This window comes from Danio aesculapii, chromosome 21 (assembly GCF_903798145.1).
Source record: "Danio aesculapii chromosome 21, fDanAes4.1, whole genome shotgun sequence".
Taxonomy (NCBI): domain Eukaryota; kingdom Metazoa; phylum Chordata; class Actinopteri; order Cypriniformes; family Danionidae; genus Danio; species Danio aesculapii.
Genome location: NC_079455.1, coordinates 42,943,088 through 42,961,692, shown reverse-complemented (window position 1 = coordinate 42,961,692; position 18,605 = coordinate 42,943,088). Strand labels below are relative to the sequence as shown.

General features: G+C 33.7%; 1 protein-coding gene across 1 annotated transcript; it reads left to right on the top strand.

Annotated features, from left to right (window-relative positions):
- The first annotated feature begins 2,580 nt into the window (after positions 1-2,580).
- On the top strand, positions 2,581-11,467 carry hnrnpabb (heterogeneous nuclear ribonucleoprotein A/Bb). Its single transcript, XM_056446669.1, has 9 exons — positions 2,581-2,684; positions 3,110-3,265; positions 5,539-5,707; positions 8,722-8,880; positions 8,953-9,084; positions 9,790-9,886; positions 10,262-10,417; positions 10,505-10,591; positions 11,145-11,467. The coding sequence occupies exons 2-8, from the start codon at positions 3,129-3,131 to the stop codon at positions 10,576-10,578; spliced, it is 924 nt and encodes a 307-aa protein (XP_056302644.1). The 5' UTR covers positions 2,581-2,684; positions 3,110-3,128; the 3' UTR covers positions 10,579-10,591; positions 11,145-11,467.
- The last annotated feature ends 7,138 nt before the right edge of the window (positions 11,468-18,605 follow it).

Below are 18,605 nucleotides of genomic sequence, written 5' to 3'. Positions count from 1 at the left end.
CAATTAAGTTGTCCTAAAAAGATTTGTATTGTTTCAGCTTATTTTACTTAAGTAGTTTGCAAACAAACAGCAAACATAAATGTTGAGTGCTCTATGAATTTTATTGTAATTATATTTATTTATAGATTTGTTTTTTTTACATTTTCATTATTGCAATAACAAAAACTATGACAATGTATATGAAACAGTAAATACAAATCATAAAAAGTAATACCCCCAAGTAAAACCATAAATAGTATCTAAAAAAATGTACAAACCATACAGTGGTTACTTTTTTACGATATGAGGGATTTGAGTCACATTTAAAATAATATTAAAATGTTAAAAAGAAGAGAAAACAATACAGAAAAAAACGGAAAGGGCTCATGAAAAAGAAATCTAAATAAATGCAGATGTTAAACAAATTTTATCCTGTCTTTCTTCTTTCTTGATTCATTGGCAGATCACAACCAACTTGTTAAGGTGCATATCGCCACCTACTGTACTGGGATGTGCAACTTCACGGGTTCAAGTACATTCAATTAAAAAAAAAAAACACACACAACATCATCTCATGCTTCAGTTCTGTATCTCTAAAATAGCCTTGCTAATTTCCCACATTTTTCCAACTGCCCCAATAATCCTTTCAAGCTCCATTCTTGTTCTAATTTATTAAGATTTTCCTTTTTATATTTCCGTTATGACTTTCCGTTTTATATTTATTACATTCATAGGGATGTACTCTACATTTTGTGTTATATTACACCCATCACGTTTATCTGATAAACTTTTCCCCATTAAAGCAAGGGTGGAATTTAAACCAGTATGTCCTAATCTTAGTCTAGTTGTTATCATTTCCCCTGTTCTGCATTTGCCTTTATAAATCTTAGTATTGATTGATTTTTGAATGTCATATAGATGTCTACCTTTGCTGTCTAAATCCCATTTTTCTGCCATGTTTCTTTCACTCTTTTTTAATTAATGATTTGGCTTCACCTCTTCCAAATGATATTCTCATTATTTCTTCATCCTTCAAGTTTAAGGCCTTTTTAGCAATTATATCTGCTTTTTTCATTTCCTTCAACTCCAGAGTGCGCTGGGACCCAACAAAATTGAACAATACTTCCATTTTTCTCTAAATTTCTCTAAATTTAACATTATACCGGATATGTATTGAACTAGGTCCTCTCGTTTTATTTGATTTCAGGCTATGAAGAGCTGCAGTCGAGTCTGTGCATATTATCACTCTTCTAGATCTTACTTCTTCTGCCCATTGTAACCCTAAAATTATAGCCACAACTTCAGTTGTGAATACCAAAAGTTTGTAATTTATTCTTTTACATACTGTTACATTAACCTCTGGCAAATTTTATCGTGTTGCAATTATGTAGTTTTTATGTATGAAATGTGGATGTTGTCTGATTGTTTCTGTCAGGCAAATTATTAGAATTTAACTGATTGTTCACATTTAAAGCCTTAATATTATTATTTCAAAGGCTCCAGGAGAGTCTATTTCATTTTCAGTATTGAGAAATATAGTTTATTTCACTTGGCAAAAAATTATGTGACATGTAACAAGCATGTATTTTGTTTAAAGTGTGTTTTTATATAATTAATATATGTTTTTTGGGGGAACCTTTTCCTTTTTCAGTTTTTTTACTTAAATAATAATAAATTTAAGTAAAAAATTACTTAAATATTAAAAAAGAATATAGAATAGTCAAAGCAACTAACTGTAAACGAAGATTATCCATACAAATTTGTCAAAGATATATTGGAAAATGCACGTGTGGTTTACAGCCAAGCCCAAAATTATTCACACCCCGGGTAAATTCTGACATAATTATTTGTTCAAATGTAAATAAAACTGACAAAAAGAGATTTACACAATATCTCTGGTAGCCTACATCGTCTTATCTTTTGGGAAAAGCCTGTGTCATTTCCCGTCCAAAAAAAAAAAAAAAAAAAAACACTCGCTGGTTCAATAATTTCAGTCAGATATTGCCAGTGATAAGGCACTTGACTGTATATATTTAAAAAAATGTATTGATATTATTATGGTGTACTGATGCTTGTATAACAGTTCAATGATGTCGAAAATCAATAATTATACAAAAAAACAAAAACAAAGCCTGTATGATAAATGACTTATTCAATCCGGTAGATAATGAAAACTCCGTAATATCAACGAACTATAATGTCACAGGCCTGAAAACGTAAGTCATGAAATAAAGAAATCTATTATTTATTGTTATGCGAGGCTAAAATACTCAAGACTGGTCTCTTTACGAGGGCAAGTGCTACTTCACCGACCGCTGAGGTAAATCATCTAAATTGATAACTAAAAACGCAGTACTACATATATTGTATTAGTGTTCCCGCTTATCCTCATTGTGTTTGATTGCACAACATATTTCTCGCCGCCGTGTGTTTTGTCCACGCGCTCGGGATTCGAGAACATCTCGTGCTCGACCGTTTGAACGCACAGGACTAAAGAACTGCGCAGGAGGAAACCAGAGAGGGGCGTTGCTTCTACCGCCTCCGACCAATCAAAGAGCGCCATAATCCCAGGTGACTCATACTCACCCAATCGCGGCTTGCTTTATTCCACTGAGCTCATCCGGTGCTATAAAAGTGGCCACGAGTCGGTACAGTAGACGAGAGTCCATCTTGGAAAGCGGCTTTTCAGCGCCAATATTTTTACAGTAAGCCGGTTAATTTGAATTTTTTCCGCGTGCTTTATCGTGTTGCGATATAATATGTGTAATTAAAACGCGTCTACGGCGGAGTGTTACGTGAAAAAGCTTGTTTAATATATTTGTGTTTCGTCTTTGCAAACAAATGTGGATTCGGTAGCCTAGCTAGGCTAGCTTTGCATGCTGCGTTAGCAACTAGCAATCGGCATGAATGAAGCTTGTTGTCAATAATATTGAAAACGCATGCCTTTTAAATGCGTCTCTAACCAACTTTTACTCTTAAGTTTGTTTTTCTGTTGTATTTGTCGAGCTGAGATTATTTTGAGCGTTTGCGTTGAGCTAACATCATAACCATGCTGCTTTTCTTTTATTCATCCCTTAGCGCGCGGTCTGTCTCAGTATAGTAACTTAACTTTGCATTTTATAATCTAAAGGCGATCCAAATCTACTAAAATGGCCGACGAGCAACAGTTCATGGAGACCTCCGAGAACGGGAATGAGGAGAACCTGAACAGAGGAGAGGCCGCGGGGGAGAACGGATCCGGCGAGGGTCTGCAGATCGACGCCAGCAAGTGCGAGGAAGATGCCGGGTGAGAAATCCGTGGTCTATGTGTTAGTTTAATAGCTATATCTTATGTTTTTAATCATATTTGTGGTCACCGTGTGTTTTTTTTTTTTTTGTAAATGGGACGGGAAGGGGTTCTGCTCTGTGCTCCTGTACGGTGGTCATTGTGCTTATTGTTGGCCGTGAGGCTGTTTGGGGCTTATTCACGATGGCGTGGGGTAGCAGATATTTTATTTGTCGATAAGCGCAGCGATTGAATAAGATATACTCTGGTAACCTCACTGTCTAAAGTGACTAATTTGGTTTAAACTCAATAATGAAAATTCAAGACTTCCATGTGGGGAAATGCATTAGCTTAATTGTGGACGTTTGCTGTTGCCGAGCAACAAGGCAGTAGTATGGTTTGCGTCAAGGCTGCCTCGTCCAATCAGGTTTTAAAATGGGTTTTGCAAAGTCGTAAGTGCAGAGCCACAAGGAAAGAAACATTTGCAATATAAAGGCTTTATGGCTCTGAACTTATGATCGTGCAATCATCGTTTTAAAACCTGATTTTTGGATCAGGGCTTGTAATGTTTTTGTATATGTTTTTATGTTTATACTTAATAAAAACTTAAGTATTCAATAGCTCAATGTACACTTGTGCAGAGCCATAGAGAGCTAAATGATTACAAAACAAAGGCTCTGCTTGAGTGTACAATACATCAACCTTTTTACAACTTTTTTTTTTATGTTTTTTATTATTGTTGAGTATTTGAACTGTATACTATAATTCCAAACCCACTTGCTACAATGAGAATTGCAAGACTCTTATTAGAAAACCATGTTTAATTCGTAGACAAAGGCATGTTATCTTCTGAAATGGTGGTTTGGTCGGTAAACTACATTACCCATGATTCTTCACAAATTCAAAAGTTGCTCCGCCCACTCATTAAGCCATGAAATGAGAAGCCCCTACTCTCCACTTATGGAACATGTATGCATGTTTTGCAGTCATGGCAAGCTGCATGCAATTGAATTAAAGTATAGATGAGTGGTGCTGATTTATATTTTGAACAGATAATTGTTAACTTAAAGTGTAGATATGCTTCTTTGCAAGAAAGCACTGCAAAATCTTCATAATAGTGAATTATATCCGATGTAATTTGTGCGCTCTACAATCCAATAAGTCATTTTAAAAAGTTTAGTGCAAGTTCTTTGTATTTAAACTGGTTTTAATTTGTGCAGAAAGCTGCATTACTGAAAGCAACCAATCAGAATTTGCGAAACTGAAAAGATGAAAAAAAAAAAAAATCTCGCTACACCAATTATACAATCATCATCATTATAACCTGATTTTGAATCAAGAATTGTAATGTTTATATACCCAACAACAACAAAACAAGTTTCATAAATGGGTCGGTGAAGAAACTCCACAGTGGGGACAAAGATAAAATTTGTAAGTTTGTATCTAAACTTTACACTTTGATTCTAAACCAACTAGCTACAATGAGAAATGCAACTCTTTTATGAGTAGCATAAACAATTAGACAAAAGCTTCTCAAATAGCACAAAACTACATTACCCATGATTCTTTGCATAAATTCACAAGTAGCTCCACCCACTCATAAAGCAATGAACGAGAGGTCCCTACACTGAACTCATGAAACGTGTATGCATGTTTTGCAGTAAAAATCGTTTTTTGGGTAGAAAACATTACCCATGATTCTTCACAAATTCAGGAGTAGCCCCGCCCACTCATGATGCAATGAATCAGAAGCCTCTACACTCAGAACTTATGAGACATGTGCATGTTTTGCAGTACATGGCAAACTAGATGGAATTAAAGTATAGATAAGTGGTGCAGGTTCAATTTTGAACAAAAGTTTATTGCTACTGTTCATAAAACTACATTACCCATGATGATGTACAGAGAAATCCAACTAATCTGAATTTGAGAAACGCAGTAAATGTCTCAAATGAACATCAGGCCTCCACACAAAGATACTGGTGTAAATGTTTTGCGTTACTAAGGGTTATGATTACACAATAATAAACTGAAGACTAATAGGTTGGTTTCTCATATCAATCTGAGTCTCTTTGTTCGTAAGTCGGCAGTAATTGTGAAACCATGCATTGTGGTTAATGGGAGTTGACTGCACTAAATGGTTTAAGTTTTATTCAATTTTTTCATTTTGGTATCGCAAGCTTTCAGCTGATGAAGCATGCATATTTTTACTTTTAGACTTGTTCTCTTTGATTAGTTGCTTTTGAGTTAATTTAGTTTGCTATTGAGATTTATAATCTTTTTCCACTGTGCAGTAAAATGTTTGTTGGAGGACTCAGCTGGGACACCAGTAAGAAAGACCTAAAGGACTACTTCTCGAAGTTTGGTGAGGTGATGGACTGTACCATCAAGATGGATTCAAACACCGGTCGGTCACGAGGGTTTGGCTTCATCTTGTTCAAAGAATCAGAAAGCGTGGACCGGGTATGAACACTTCTGCTTCTCACTCTGTTTATATTGACCTTATTTATGACACGCGATCGGGTTCAGTGTCTTCTGCCGTTTGTTATTCCTAGTCATTTCTCACATAGGTGACCGAATCAGAAGTTTGAAAACTAGCAAAAAGTGTGCAGTACTGCATTGAAGAATAATTGTAGATCTTTATAATTTACATTTTTCACTTGTGTTGAGAATTTATTTATTTTTTTCTATAAATTCAAATTAAATTTTCCACCTTGTTTTCCCAGTTTCATTAAGTTTACAATCTCCTTAAATGGGTTTTAGGTTTAAATCAATTTCAATATCAATTCTTAAATAGAAGCCCAATTTCTCTCTTTTGTATTTCATTTATCCCCCCTCAATTTATAAATAAAAATTACTTTATTAGGTTATGTTGTATTAGTTTAGTTCATGTAGTAGTTTCTGTCATTCATCTTTTAACACTGGGGTGCTCAAGCCTGTTCCTGTAGATCTACCTTCCTGCTAATTTCAGCTTCAACCCGGTCAAGCTAGATGCAACGATTATAGATTTTGGTTGTACGATTGTAGTCTGAGAAGCTGCCAAGTAACCAATTTTTACAGCACAAAATAATATTAAAAACAAACAATAGTTCACTTCTCGCGCTAAAGAGTTAAATATTTTACACTGTAAATGACAGAACAATGAATAAAAAAGAAAAATAGTATTTGTCTAATGCAGGGCTTGAAATGAACTTACTTGGTAGCACCGTTGCTCCCAACTTCAAATATTTTAGGTGCACCATAATTTTTGAAGCACCCACCAAAAATGAGTGAGCACCACTGCAAATTGTATATTAACATATTTATTGTATTTGAAAACTGCATCAATCAGGGGAAAAAAAACTAAATGCTGTTGTAACTTATTGATATTTGTACAATAATTGCAAAATTAATGTCTAAAATATTAATGATAAGTTGAAATCAAGTCAACTTTATAGTAATGAACTATGACCCGATTCTGCGGCAAGCAATCAGAATGAAGTCCACTGCTTGAGAGGAGTTCAGAGAACACAGGCCTGTAAACTTTGGTTCTGACCACTGTTGTTCCCAATGGTTTTGAGGTCACCGGATTTCCAATTATTTACAATGTTTTCTTGCAGGAACATGCATTGCATAAGTTACTGGTGAGTTGCTGATGTGCATTAAATGTTATATACAGTTTCTTTAAAAGCGGGAATCTCACGCGACAAAACCGGATTGCTGCTTCAGGATATTTCAGACACATTGGATAATTAAGTGGAGCAAAGCCACACCACCTGCAACTTGATCTTCCATTGTTAAAGAATTTTTAATAAGAAATGCACAACATTTTAATACTAGAGCATGTTTTATGCAGGAATGTAACTGATATGCTGCAACGGCCCCTTTAAATACGAGATCAATGTAGCGAATTTTGATGCTCTCCCTGCCGGAGCTAAAGGCAAACAGTGTTGTCACCAGGGCAGCCAGAGCGACCTTGGACGCTTTCGGTGTGAACTCGCAGTAAGCATGAATAACATTCATGCTGCTTTGAGTTATCTGCTATTAAAAAGTCCAACTGTTAAATTGACATCTATGGTTTGCATCAAACAAAAATAAAGCCTAGCAGTAAGAAATATATACATTTTGCACTATACACATCTCAATGTAATAACCAGAAAGAACGGACATAAGGAAGGAAAAGTCTGTTCTGCCACTATTTAAAGGTTTCGGTTTGTCACTTTAAATGCTCTGTCTTATGTGCTGAATTTCTTTTCTTTTTTTGTTTGTGGGGAAAAAAAAAGCAGGCGAGTCAGTCAACCCAATGAGTGGCACAGAGCAGCATTCTCTCTATGACCACCTGTGCAATACTGTTATTTGTCACGAGCCGAACTTTCGATTTAAACCTTGTAAAGACGAGCTTGTTTAGCAAAGATCTACACTGTTAGTTTTTACATTTAGCATCCATTTGCGCCGGATTCAGTGAATGAGATGTGGGTCATTAAACGGCCTATCCACTGCAAGTCTTTCAGCACTCTCCTAAAACACTGCATTGATCTCTGTTGGCGAATCCTATCATCACATGATCGCTCATGGCGCCAATATTTGTAACTTTTTTTTTTTTATTTTATTTATATATTTTTTTTAAATGAGGTTGCAAACCTGTATATTTTCATTGCTTCCTCAAACTTCAGCCATTTGCAGTTCCCCCAGTCACAAAAGCCCCCATCTTAACTAATGTGCCTGAAAAGTGAGTGCATGTGTGTCCCTCTATTGGAAATAATGAACTTGCACGAGCTTGCCTTGGTTAATAGCCTTAGTCATAGTTAATCCAATGTGTTTGTTATTAGTCTGTGTACAAACTAGCGCACAGCTGGCATAACTTGCAGAAACACTGTGTTGAAGCCTTTACGATTAACCGTGAGGAATTAAAGTGCGGTTAATAGTGAAACGGTTAATCGGTGCATCTCTAGATCAAACACACCTGAACTAATTAGGACAAGAACAGTACTTAATGATTACCGGCAGGTGTGTTTGATTAGAGTTGGAGCTGAAATCTGCAGGAAGGTAGATCTCCAGGAGACCGTTTCAACATTCACATTTATACTAGGGGGGGGGTGATGTTTTTTTTTTTTTTTTTTTTTTTTTTTTTTTTTTTTTTTTTTTTTTTTTAATGCTTATAAAAAAATAACTGTTTATCAGTCTTATTCAGCTAAAAAAAATCTCAAATAAAGGAATGTAATTCATATATTAGTAAAATATTTTGCATAAGTTTTTAGTTTTAAATATTAGAAAAATCTATCAATATTTGCTCTCTAGACAACTTTTCCCCTCATTCTTTTTTTTTTTTTTTTTTTTTTTTTTTCTTTTTTTTAAAATATAAATCTTGCGAGATCTTGTCACACCCCTAATTTATGCCTCTAATTATGTATTCATCCTCCCCTGTAAAAAAGCATGTTTCTGCATTGAAGAATAAGGCGAGTAATGTCAGATATTCATCTTTTGCTGTTGTGTCTCAGGTGCTGCAGCAGAAGGAACACAGGCTAGATGGCCGACAGATCGATCCTAAGAGAGCCATGGCCATAAAGAAAGAGCCTGTCAAGAAGATCTTTGTTGGTGGCCTTAACCCTGAAACCACAGAAGAGAAGATCCGTGAATACTTTGGGTCCTTCGGAGAGGTGTGTGTGTTGACCATTTGATTAATTTAAAAGCTGTCAATTAGATTTTAATGCAGAATCAATGCTTTTCAGATCGAAACTATTGAACTTCCAACGGATCCCAAGACCAGCAAACGGAGGGGGTTCGTTTTCATCACATTCAAGGAAGAGTTTGCGGTCAAGAAGATTCTGGAGAAGAAATACCATAATGTTTGTGGAAGCAAGGTATTTATTTCCCTTTTTAATATTTTTCTCAGTTAATATTTTACTCAAGTTGTGGAAAAAATTAAGGTTTCATGCAACCATACAGGAGGGAGATATCAACGCGACTGTTTCCAATGCTATTTTGAGCAAACATGTTCACCCATATTGAGAGCCAATATTTTATTTTACGGTTTCATCTCTAGTGGCATGTAAAGAGGATTTTAATTAAATAGTGCTGAACTTGATCTCTTCCTTCCCTTCAAAGAGGGGCCACCTTTATTTTAAGGGGTAGTAAACCCAAATTACAATTGTCCTTAACAGAAGAGCACAAATGTTCGAAAACATCAAGTGAAGTGAAAAATTTATTATGCAAGCACTAAAATGTGGATTGTTAAATAGGTTTTTAAATTTTTTTTTATATATATATATATAGTGGCAGTGAATAACAACATAGAATCCTGGTTTTTCTGCTTCAAGATTAATGATTGCCACTTTTGTTTAAACATGCCACTAGATGGTGGTGTTGGATTTTTATTTAATTATTATTATTATTATTATTATGATGAATTATTATTATTTTTTTTATAAAACCATCTATCTGCACCTGTAACCCTGAACTTATTTTAAATTAGTTTTATTTATTTTTTGCAAGTCAGTGGTCGCAGGTTCTTCAGTTATGCCTGATCCAAATTGGCTTGGGTTTTCATCTGTTTTGTCTGATTTCAGTGTGAGATCAAAATCGCTCAGCCAAAGGAGATCTACCAGCAGCAGCAGTTCGGGGCCCGTGGTGGAGGATTCGGGGGCCGTGGCAGGGGGCGTGGAGGTGAGACTTCTGTTTTTTTTTTTTTTTTTTTTTTTTTCTCCTCCTTTCTCTCACCTGCTACAGTGTCTACATATGATGCTCTTATAGGGGAGTTTGTCATCTCAAATCTAGTTTTAATACTGTTTAAACGAAGAGCTTCCAGTATACACAATTTTAAAAATTTATTATTTACACACAGACTTCATGTATACACTATTTACAAAACTTACAGTATATACACCAAGACTTCATATCGTATTGCTGATTATTTTATACACTTATACTTATTTTATTATTATCATTATTTATTTATTTTGCTTCCCCATTTTAAAAACGCAGCTAGAAAAGCTGCTGATCTCTCAAATTAAACAAACAATTGCTCATGTTTTCCCTCAGCTCCAGGCCAGAACTGGAACCAGGGCTATAACAACTACTGGAATCAGGGTTATGGTGGTCAGGGCTACGGATACGGTGGCCAGCAGGGCTATGGAGGATATGGCAACTATGATTATTCCTCTGGATACTATGGATATGGCAGTGGTTATGACTACAGTAAGTCAAACTTCAGAATGACTTATTGATTGTCTGGGGTGGTTTGTATTTTATTTAAATTGTGTATAAATATTTTTTTTTTCCCAGCTGACCAAGGAGCTGCAAGCTATGGAAAGACACCCAGACGTGGAGGCCACCAGAGTGGCTACAAGCCATACTGAACACACACAACAGGTACTGCTGCTTTTAATGTTATGCTTTTATTATGAGGAGCTTGGTGTGAAATGTTGACCATATATATATATATATATATATATATATATATATATATATATATATATATTTATTTATTTATTTATTTATATATTTTTTTTTATATAACCTAGATAGTATCTAATATATATCTCTACCTTTTTTTTGTTCATCTTTATTGTCATGGATTTTATGCTTTCAGTTTAATTGTGTTGGTTTATTTTTCATAATCTTGTAAATGCATAACTAATGAAATTATTACTTTTTGTATAGTCTTTAAATTGAATTGGGTTTATTACATATATTTTAATTATAAAATTCTAACTTCTATTAGCTTTTGAACTTATTGTTATTGTGCAGTTGTATTTTCCTCCTAGTTGTAATATCTAATGGTAGCTTTAAGATATAAATTAACACATAGCTTTTGTTTTCCACTTACAATTTTAATTTTTTGGTTTTTTAGTACAAGTCGCCTCTTAAAGTGTAGTTCTTGGGTTTCTATTATATACTGACTGAGCTTTTTGTTTCTTTCCAGAACTGAAGTATTCCCAAAAAGCAGAGTCTGACCACGACGCCGACAACCGTTCACACAAAAACACAGACTCTTTCCTTTAACTGGATGAGACATGACCCATTTGTACAGAACAGCTGAATAGGGGAAGCAGCGTCACACTTTTATTTTAATTTTATTTTCCTTTTGTCCACATTTCCAGTGATGGAAGTGTAATTTTTACTGTACTTTTTGGTACCTTTTTTGAATAATGTTATTGTATGGTTGTATTTTACATGTCTACTGGATTTGCCACATTGAGGTTCGGGAGCTGCCAGAGCTTTTGAAATAAAACGATTTTGAGTAAATTTTTCTCAATGTTTCCAGATGTTTACTATGCTTTTTCTGCTTCCTGTTGTTGCATAGCGTAGGAGAGTCTTTTAAATATCATCCAGTGAATGTCAGCGTTTTGGGTAATATCTAATAGTGACTGAAGTTTCCGCTCTTTTGTTGGCCTTTTTCATTTTAATCCTGTTTATTTTTTTTTTTTTTTCTTGCCTTCTTGGTTATGGCGCTTCAGTTTGTCAATTAGGATTTATTTGCTAGTGACCAGCTTTGTTGCTCATTGAAATTTCATTCCTATAGTGCTTTTTGGTAGAAAATAAATGATTTGTAAGTTTTTGGAAGTGTTCTTGTTTACTGGATAACATTAATGTTAATTTGTCATGGATAGCATGTAATGGTAACTTTTAAATTGTGAGACTTTTTTATTTTTTTTTAATGCAATCACATTTTAAAACCCAAACACCTGTTCACCTAATGAAAGCCATGGAAATTAGTTTGCATCTATCTACATTATTTTTAAAATTGGACTTGATGAAATTAGGTATATTCTGCTATTTAATTATGGTAGTACAGACTAGCTAAAGAAGTATCTACATTTTAATAAACACAACATATTAAGATGAAGATGGATCTGGTTCAGGTTGTAAACTGGTTTTTAAGCATTAAAGTGTAATGCGGCATTAAACGAGGACAGACTATAATCACTTGCTGAAATCATTCAGTATTAGAATAAATGTTTGACACCTTTTTATGGACCATTTAACAGTTAGTTTGGCTTTAAAATAGTTTATTGTCATTACCATTATTCAAACAACTTAAAATGCACATTCCTCATGTCATTTTATGCAAAATACATGGCAGTTTAATGCAAAACAGCAAATTACTTTGTTTTATTTGTTTTCTCAGCTATTGGAACTTTTAGTGGCCTATGGGCTGTGTAACGCCAATAATTGTACACTTATTTGTCATTAATTGATATTTTCTTTAAGGTTACTGGAGACGTAACATCCGTTTAGTATTTATTTAGTGCATATTAACGAACTTTTGTAAATATGATTTGAAGATAACAATATATCTCAAGACTCGTCTAAACGTATATAACCTGAAAACTTAAAGTGCACACTTGCAGTAGGCTACATGGAAAAACTATTTGGACAAAGTAGTTTTAACCTATTCATGTAGACTTGAAATTGCTCCAACAAAAAATAGCTTTTGATTGAACAACAAGCAGCAAAACCCGACAAAGCAACATAATTCAAGAATCTTCAATTTTATCTTCTACATAACACGAATCGTTTCAGCGATTTGGTTCGTTTGATTTATGACAAAGTTCACAGTCGTATTTAGGCAGTTTTATGTGTAGTTTATATTTTTGTGTATCTATACATGAGAATGTATATTTTCGGTTAAATAAATTGATTCTCCAACATTTTCTTTTGTTTGAACGACAAACCTCAAATCCTGAATAATTCAGTTCCATTTAACTTCACGGCTTGTTTCAGCGAATCGGTTCGTTTGAAACATGACTAAATAAACGTCACAGAAATATTCAGGGTAAGTTTTCTGTTATTTATTGATTTTTTTATGTGTGTGTGTGAATATATACATAAAAACCTATCTTTTTGGTTAAATCAAACCGCGTTTAACAGCATAGCCTACTCTGAAAAGTATAATCAACCGATATCAATCAGCTCTTCTGAATTGTTTGGAGAACCGATTCTATGTAATGATTCAATTTATGTGATTGGATTCACCTGAGTTGACGGAAAAGTGAACACGCGGTGAACGCGGTTAGATAGCAAAACAAAAAAACGTAAATATTAAGGAAATATAAATCGACTAGACGACGTTTGAATAAAACAATAAAGGCTACCATTAAGGATTCGATTAACTGTCACTGGATTGATTTAATATTGCAATTTAAGTTACCCGAGACAACCCGAACAAGGACGTTACTCAGGTAAGGTTTTATATGAGTGACTCGATAAATGTAATAACGTTAACATTTCAGTGATGTGTTTATATTTTTATACTCTCATGAAAAATGTGCGGAAAATCTATGCTTAAATTTAAAGAACTAAATCATTTTGTTATGTGTATTTTATGTTGTCGTCCTGAAGAGGTCGCTAGATAGCAATAAAAGAGGTGGAAACCGTTAATAAAATGGACGACCTTTGTATTTGAATGAACAAGTTTGATCTATAAAAGGTAAATGCAGCGCTCAGCATATATAAATACGCCCCATAGACATTTACATTAGATGTCGCCTACGCTAATGTTGTCTATTATATTAATGTTTGTGTATATATACAATGTTTAGCATAAATGAGTACACTCACAAATCTGTTATTTAAATTCATTTTTTAAATATGAAGCTATACAATATTATATTTGTGCATATACATTAGATTAGGCTGTACTGAAGCCAAGTCTGGAGCTAATCTAACAAATAACTTACGATACCAGTCCAAAAACTAGTACACCTAAAGTTATGTTATAGAAAAATATTAAATACAATTTTAAAAAAAGAGTAAATATAAAGAGAAGCAAAAAAATAAATAAAAAATTTGAAATATTCGAAATTTTGTAGGTTGTGATTTTATTTATTTATTTATTTGCAATATTTTGCTTGAATTTAATTGTATTTTCCATTTCTGAATGTGTTTGGTGACTAAAATATCATTTAAATAAATATATCTGTTTAATAAATCTGTTTTGTTTAAATGCACCAAAATATGTTACTATAATCACTGAGAAATGGATAAAAATATTCATTTTCAAAATGGGGTGTGCTCAATTATGCTGAGCATTGTAATAAGTAATTAGGACTGTACATTAGTTAAATTAGTAATTTTATAGTTACACGTATCTGGTTATTCTAATGTAAAATAATCAGAATATTTCATTTTAAGATTTAATTAAATAATGACATTTTTAATTTGCCCCAACAAGCAGTCGTTTTGAAAAATAAAAACCAGAGTTATTATTTGCATTTTTGTATATTGTTTGCCATGAAATGTTTTGTTATTTTTAATTTATTATATTTTTATTCATTTAGTGTTTAATAATTACAATTTATTTTATTTTACCAATAACATTTTACTATTTTATAAACATTTATATTTAAATTAAGACCTGAATGACCAGGACATGTGCAATTTCTCTCATTAAAACTGAGAAAATCACCTTGGTGCTCATAAACCTTAATTAATGTAGCTTAAAAATAGTTTAATTGTATTATCTGTATTTTAATTGTATTTAATTGTATTATTTAATTGTATTATCTTTCCATTTATGAATGTATATGGTGACCAAAATATCATTTAAATAAATATATCTGTTTAATAAATCTGTTTTGTTTAAGTGCACCAAAATACATTACTATAATCACTGAGAAATGGATAAAAATATTCATTTTCAAAATGGGGTGTGCTTAATTATGCTTAGCCTTGTATTGGGTAGTTAGGACAGTACATTAGTTAATTTGGTAATTTTATAGTTACACGTATCTGGTTAATCTAATGTAAAAATTATCATAATATTTCATTTTAAGATTTAATTAAATAATGACATTTTTAATTTGTCCCAACAAGCAGTCGTTTTGAAAAATAAAAACCAGAGTTATTAATTTACATTTTTGTATATTGTTAATTATTATATTTTTATTCATTTAATGTTTAATAATTACAATTTATTTTATTTTAACAATAAAATTGTATTATTTTATAAACATTTATATTTAAATTAAGACATGAATGACCAGGACATGTGCAATTTCTCTCATTAAAACTGAGAAAATCACTGAAACAACAATGAAATATGTATTTATATCATCTAATGCTAGCTATAATGTTAATAAATAGTTATTATTAGTTGATGGTTGACGTATTAACTAACAATAAGCCATATTTTTGCTACAGTATTTATTAATAATCATTGCTAACGTTACATGATATGAATACAACTGTATTATTCTAATGTAAAATAGGACAAAACAAGTGGTTTTAATCACTCAAGACTGTCAAATAATTAGCAATTTAAACATTGTTACTCAAACCACATACACACTGAAAATTATAATTATTTCTAATTGTTTTAATTCACTTTTGAATAAGGTTTTGCATCAGATGGTGCTTGAAAACTACAGTAAATGGGAGATTTCGGTAATTTCAGTCATTAAATTAAATAGTGAGAAATGAATGCTAATTGAGCTGTGGGAAATAACGTTAGTGGTCCTGCATTAAATGAGATTGTCCGGCATTGGTGTGTGTTTGGGAAACAAGCTCAGTTCGAGTGTGTGGGTTTCGATTACTCAGAGATGTTGTTTAATTGTGCCAGAAGAGCAATGTCTGTTGGATCCTCACGCCTCGTGTCATAGCAAACCACCACATGCTAGGAATTCAGAGTAATTTTAGTATGACGTGAGTTAGCCGTTAAAGATCTGCTCCGTCATTCAGAAAGTTGGATGTTTAGGAGGACAGACAAGTTTTACTGTGCATTTGACTGCAGTTAAAGGCCTTGCTAAATTACCGATGACTTGCAAAAACCTGGCCATTCGAAAAAGTACTGTAGTGATTTCTAGTATAATGTTTGGATTAGGGCTGCAACTAGCGATTATTTTAATAATCGATTAATCTGTTAATCATAGTTTCCACTACGCTCATTCTTCCATGGTGGGGCGCCACATCAAAATTCATCCTGCCACGGCTACATTACAGCTTCTCATTCAAAACATTCAGTCGTTTTTTTTAAATAGCGGGTTATAATCGCACCAAAACATATTAAAAGGTAAGTGAATTATAACAGCAAGAACTTTTCTGTAACAGTAGTAGTGCTGTGCGTTATTTGTTTAACCCTTTAAGGTGGCGTGCTGACTGACTGACTGACAGGTGCATGATGCAGGAGGCCAGCAAACCCAACATAGCTTTCAGTTATGATGAACACAGTTTCCATAATTATACTTTATAGATAAAGGTCTGTGGCTCTGCATACAATGATTTTATCTTGCTGGAGTTTATGGCCGTTTTCTTCAGGATGCATTAATGCCGCTCTGTAGGTCTATTGGAGACATTCATAAATATTTCCAACAAATCTAATAAATGTTGGAGACATACTCGTCACATAAATGCAGTTGAGCAGCGTTTATTTGAGAGCGCACAAGAAAATCTGCAGAAGAAGTTTTGTGCACGAACAGATGAAATCGACGCTCGAGCACAGAGATTGACATGCTCGTAATACATGAATGCAATCTCGGCTTGTAATGCTGCGCTCACGACATTTGTCAATGAAATAACGCCACAGGTAGTTGGTAGATCTGTGTTAAAGGCCCAACAGAGTCACAGCTGGAAAAAAAATCCTAGAGGAAACACTGGTTGATTATTTTTTCGATGAATCGGATAAGAAAGAAAAAAAGCATTCATTTCCAAACCTTTATTCAAAAACAGAACTAAAATCTTTAGAAAGTACACAAACATGTTGTGCTTAAACATCCCGAGCTGTTTTAATAATAATAATAATAAAAACTAACTTAGTAGTAATCAAGATACATACTTGACAGATGAAATAGCATAAGAAATGATGTCTTGTTTTCTGAAAAAAAAACGCCTCTGATTGTTTGCTTAAAACAAGCTAAATTATTTGCCAATGGGGTAAGAAAAATAATCTTAATGAGCTATAATCTCAAACAAATTTTAAGCATCTCTTCATTTTCTCATGCCATTTTTCTTGTTTGTTCTTGACTTAAGAGTTTTTAGATATTTGGACTGGAAACAAGATGAAATGAGTAAGTAAGAAAAGCTTTTTTTGCATTGCAGCTATACATCACAACAAATGGAAAAATGAATGATCCAAAAAGGGCAAGTGAATAAAAACGTGTCTTTAGTCTTGCATTGAAAACTGCACAGTAACCACTGCTGCTTAACTTCTGTTATTAACCCTTTCACTGATGAGTTTAAAAGATTCTATCTGGCCCCGGGAGGGGCCAATCACACCGATTGCGCTTTCATGTTCCAGAAACGCGAGGCGCACCTCACTGTCTTTTTTTGTAGACAAGAAAAAAAGGAGCACGGTGCGCTTTTTGTCCCTAGGCAATGACCTAATCAGCCACGTAGTGTGCGCGAGTGTTGCTGTTGATATTAATATAATTTTAAAATGTAATAATATTGTGATATTCAAGATTTGAGAGTCATACAGCACTGGATAACTGAAAACAGAAACCACAAGTTTCTCTTCCTTCTTCAAAAGTCTCCGTAGTCGTATTGACAACACAAACACTGCAGGCACCTCAACGGAAACTCAACGGAAACTCTGCTTTCATTTGATTGGTGAATGAACAATGTTTTTTTTTTTTTTACTGCGAGCGCACAACGGCAAATACGCCAGGGGCGCAGCAGGCAATTAAATGGAAGGCATGCAGGGCGCATAAGCAGCGCGCGAAATGCTCGCGGTCGTTAGTAAACCATTCTAAAAAGGCGCCTTTCAACGAAAAAAGTGCGTTTGGTGTGATCGGCCCCTTAGGCGGTCATTATTTTAAAATGTTTACCCTTAATGTTTCCGTGGTGATGCATCGTGTTTGTCACGTGACACACCGCAGCCTCAATAGCACTGTATGGCAGATGTATCCGAGCAATTCCATGCAAATGTCAACCTTGCCATGAAAAAAAATTAAGTTTTTACCAAAATATTGAGACTCTTTCTACGTTTTTTTTTTTAGGCTTGTATTTTACACTACTGTAAAAATACTCAAATGTCTCTGTCAATGTTTTCAAACAATTATATTTGATTTACCAAAATCACACAAGTGGCAATATCACATCCATAACAGAGAGATGTCACATCCATAACAAAGCTTTTTCCTCATAAATGCAAAAATGTCAAACAAAATAGTCAATCATGTTTGTTCCATAAAGAGCAACTTTTATTCTTTAGATTAGCATGGTTTCTTTTGGGTTGTGCAGTTTAATTCAGTGAATTTCTACACTTTTGCAACTGCAGCATGACTTTATATTCCATACTGGACATTATTTCTGTTCAGTGACAACACTTTTGTCTAAGCAATGTCAGACCTCACTGTCCTAATTAAATAATTAAAAATCAAGGCATGATCATATTAGATGCCTTTGCCTTTCATATAAGACGCCACTTATATCAAGTGATCAACTA

Excerpts from the sequence above, each read along its gene's own strand:
- hnrnpabb (XM_056446669.1), top strand. The coding sequence starts at position 3,129 with ATGGCCGACGAGCAACAGTTCATGGAGACCTCCGAGAACGGGAATGAG. Across the intron at positions 5,708-8,721 it reads AATCAGAAAGCGTGGACCGG|GTGCTGCAGCAGAAGGAACA; the intron begins GTATGAACACTT and ends GTTGTGTCTCAG. Across the intron at positions 8,881-8,952 it reads ACTTTGGGTCCTTCGGAGAG|ATCGAAACTATTGAACTTCC; the intron begins GTGTGTGTGTTG and ends AATGCTTTTCAG.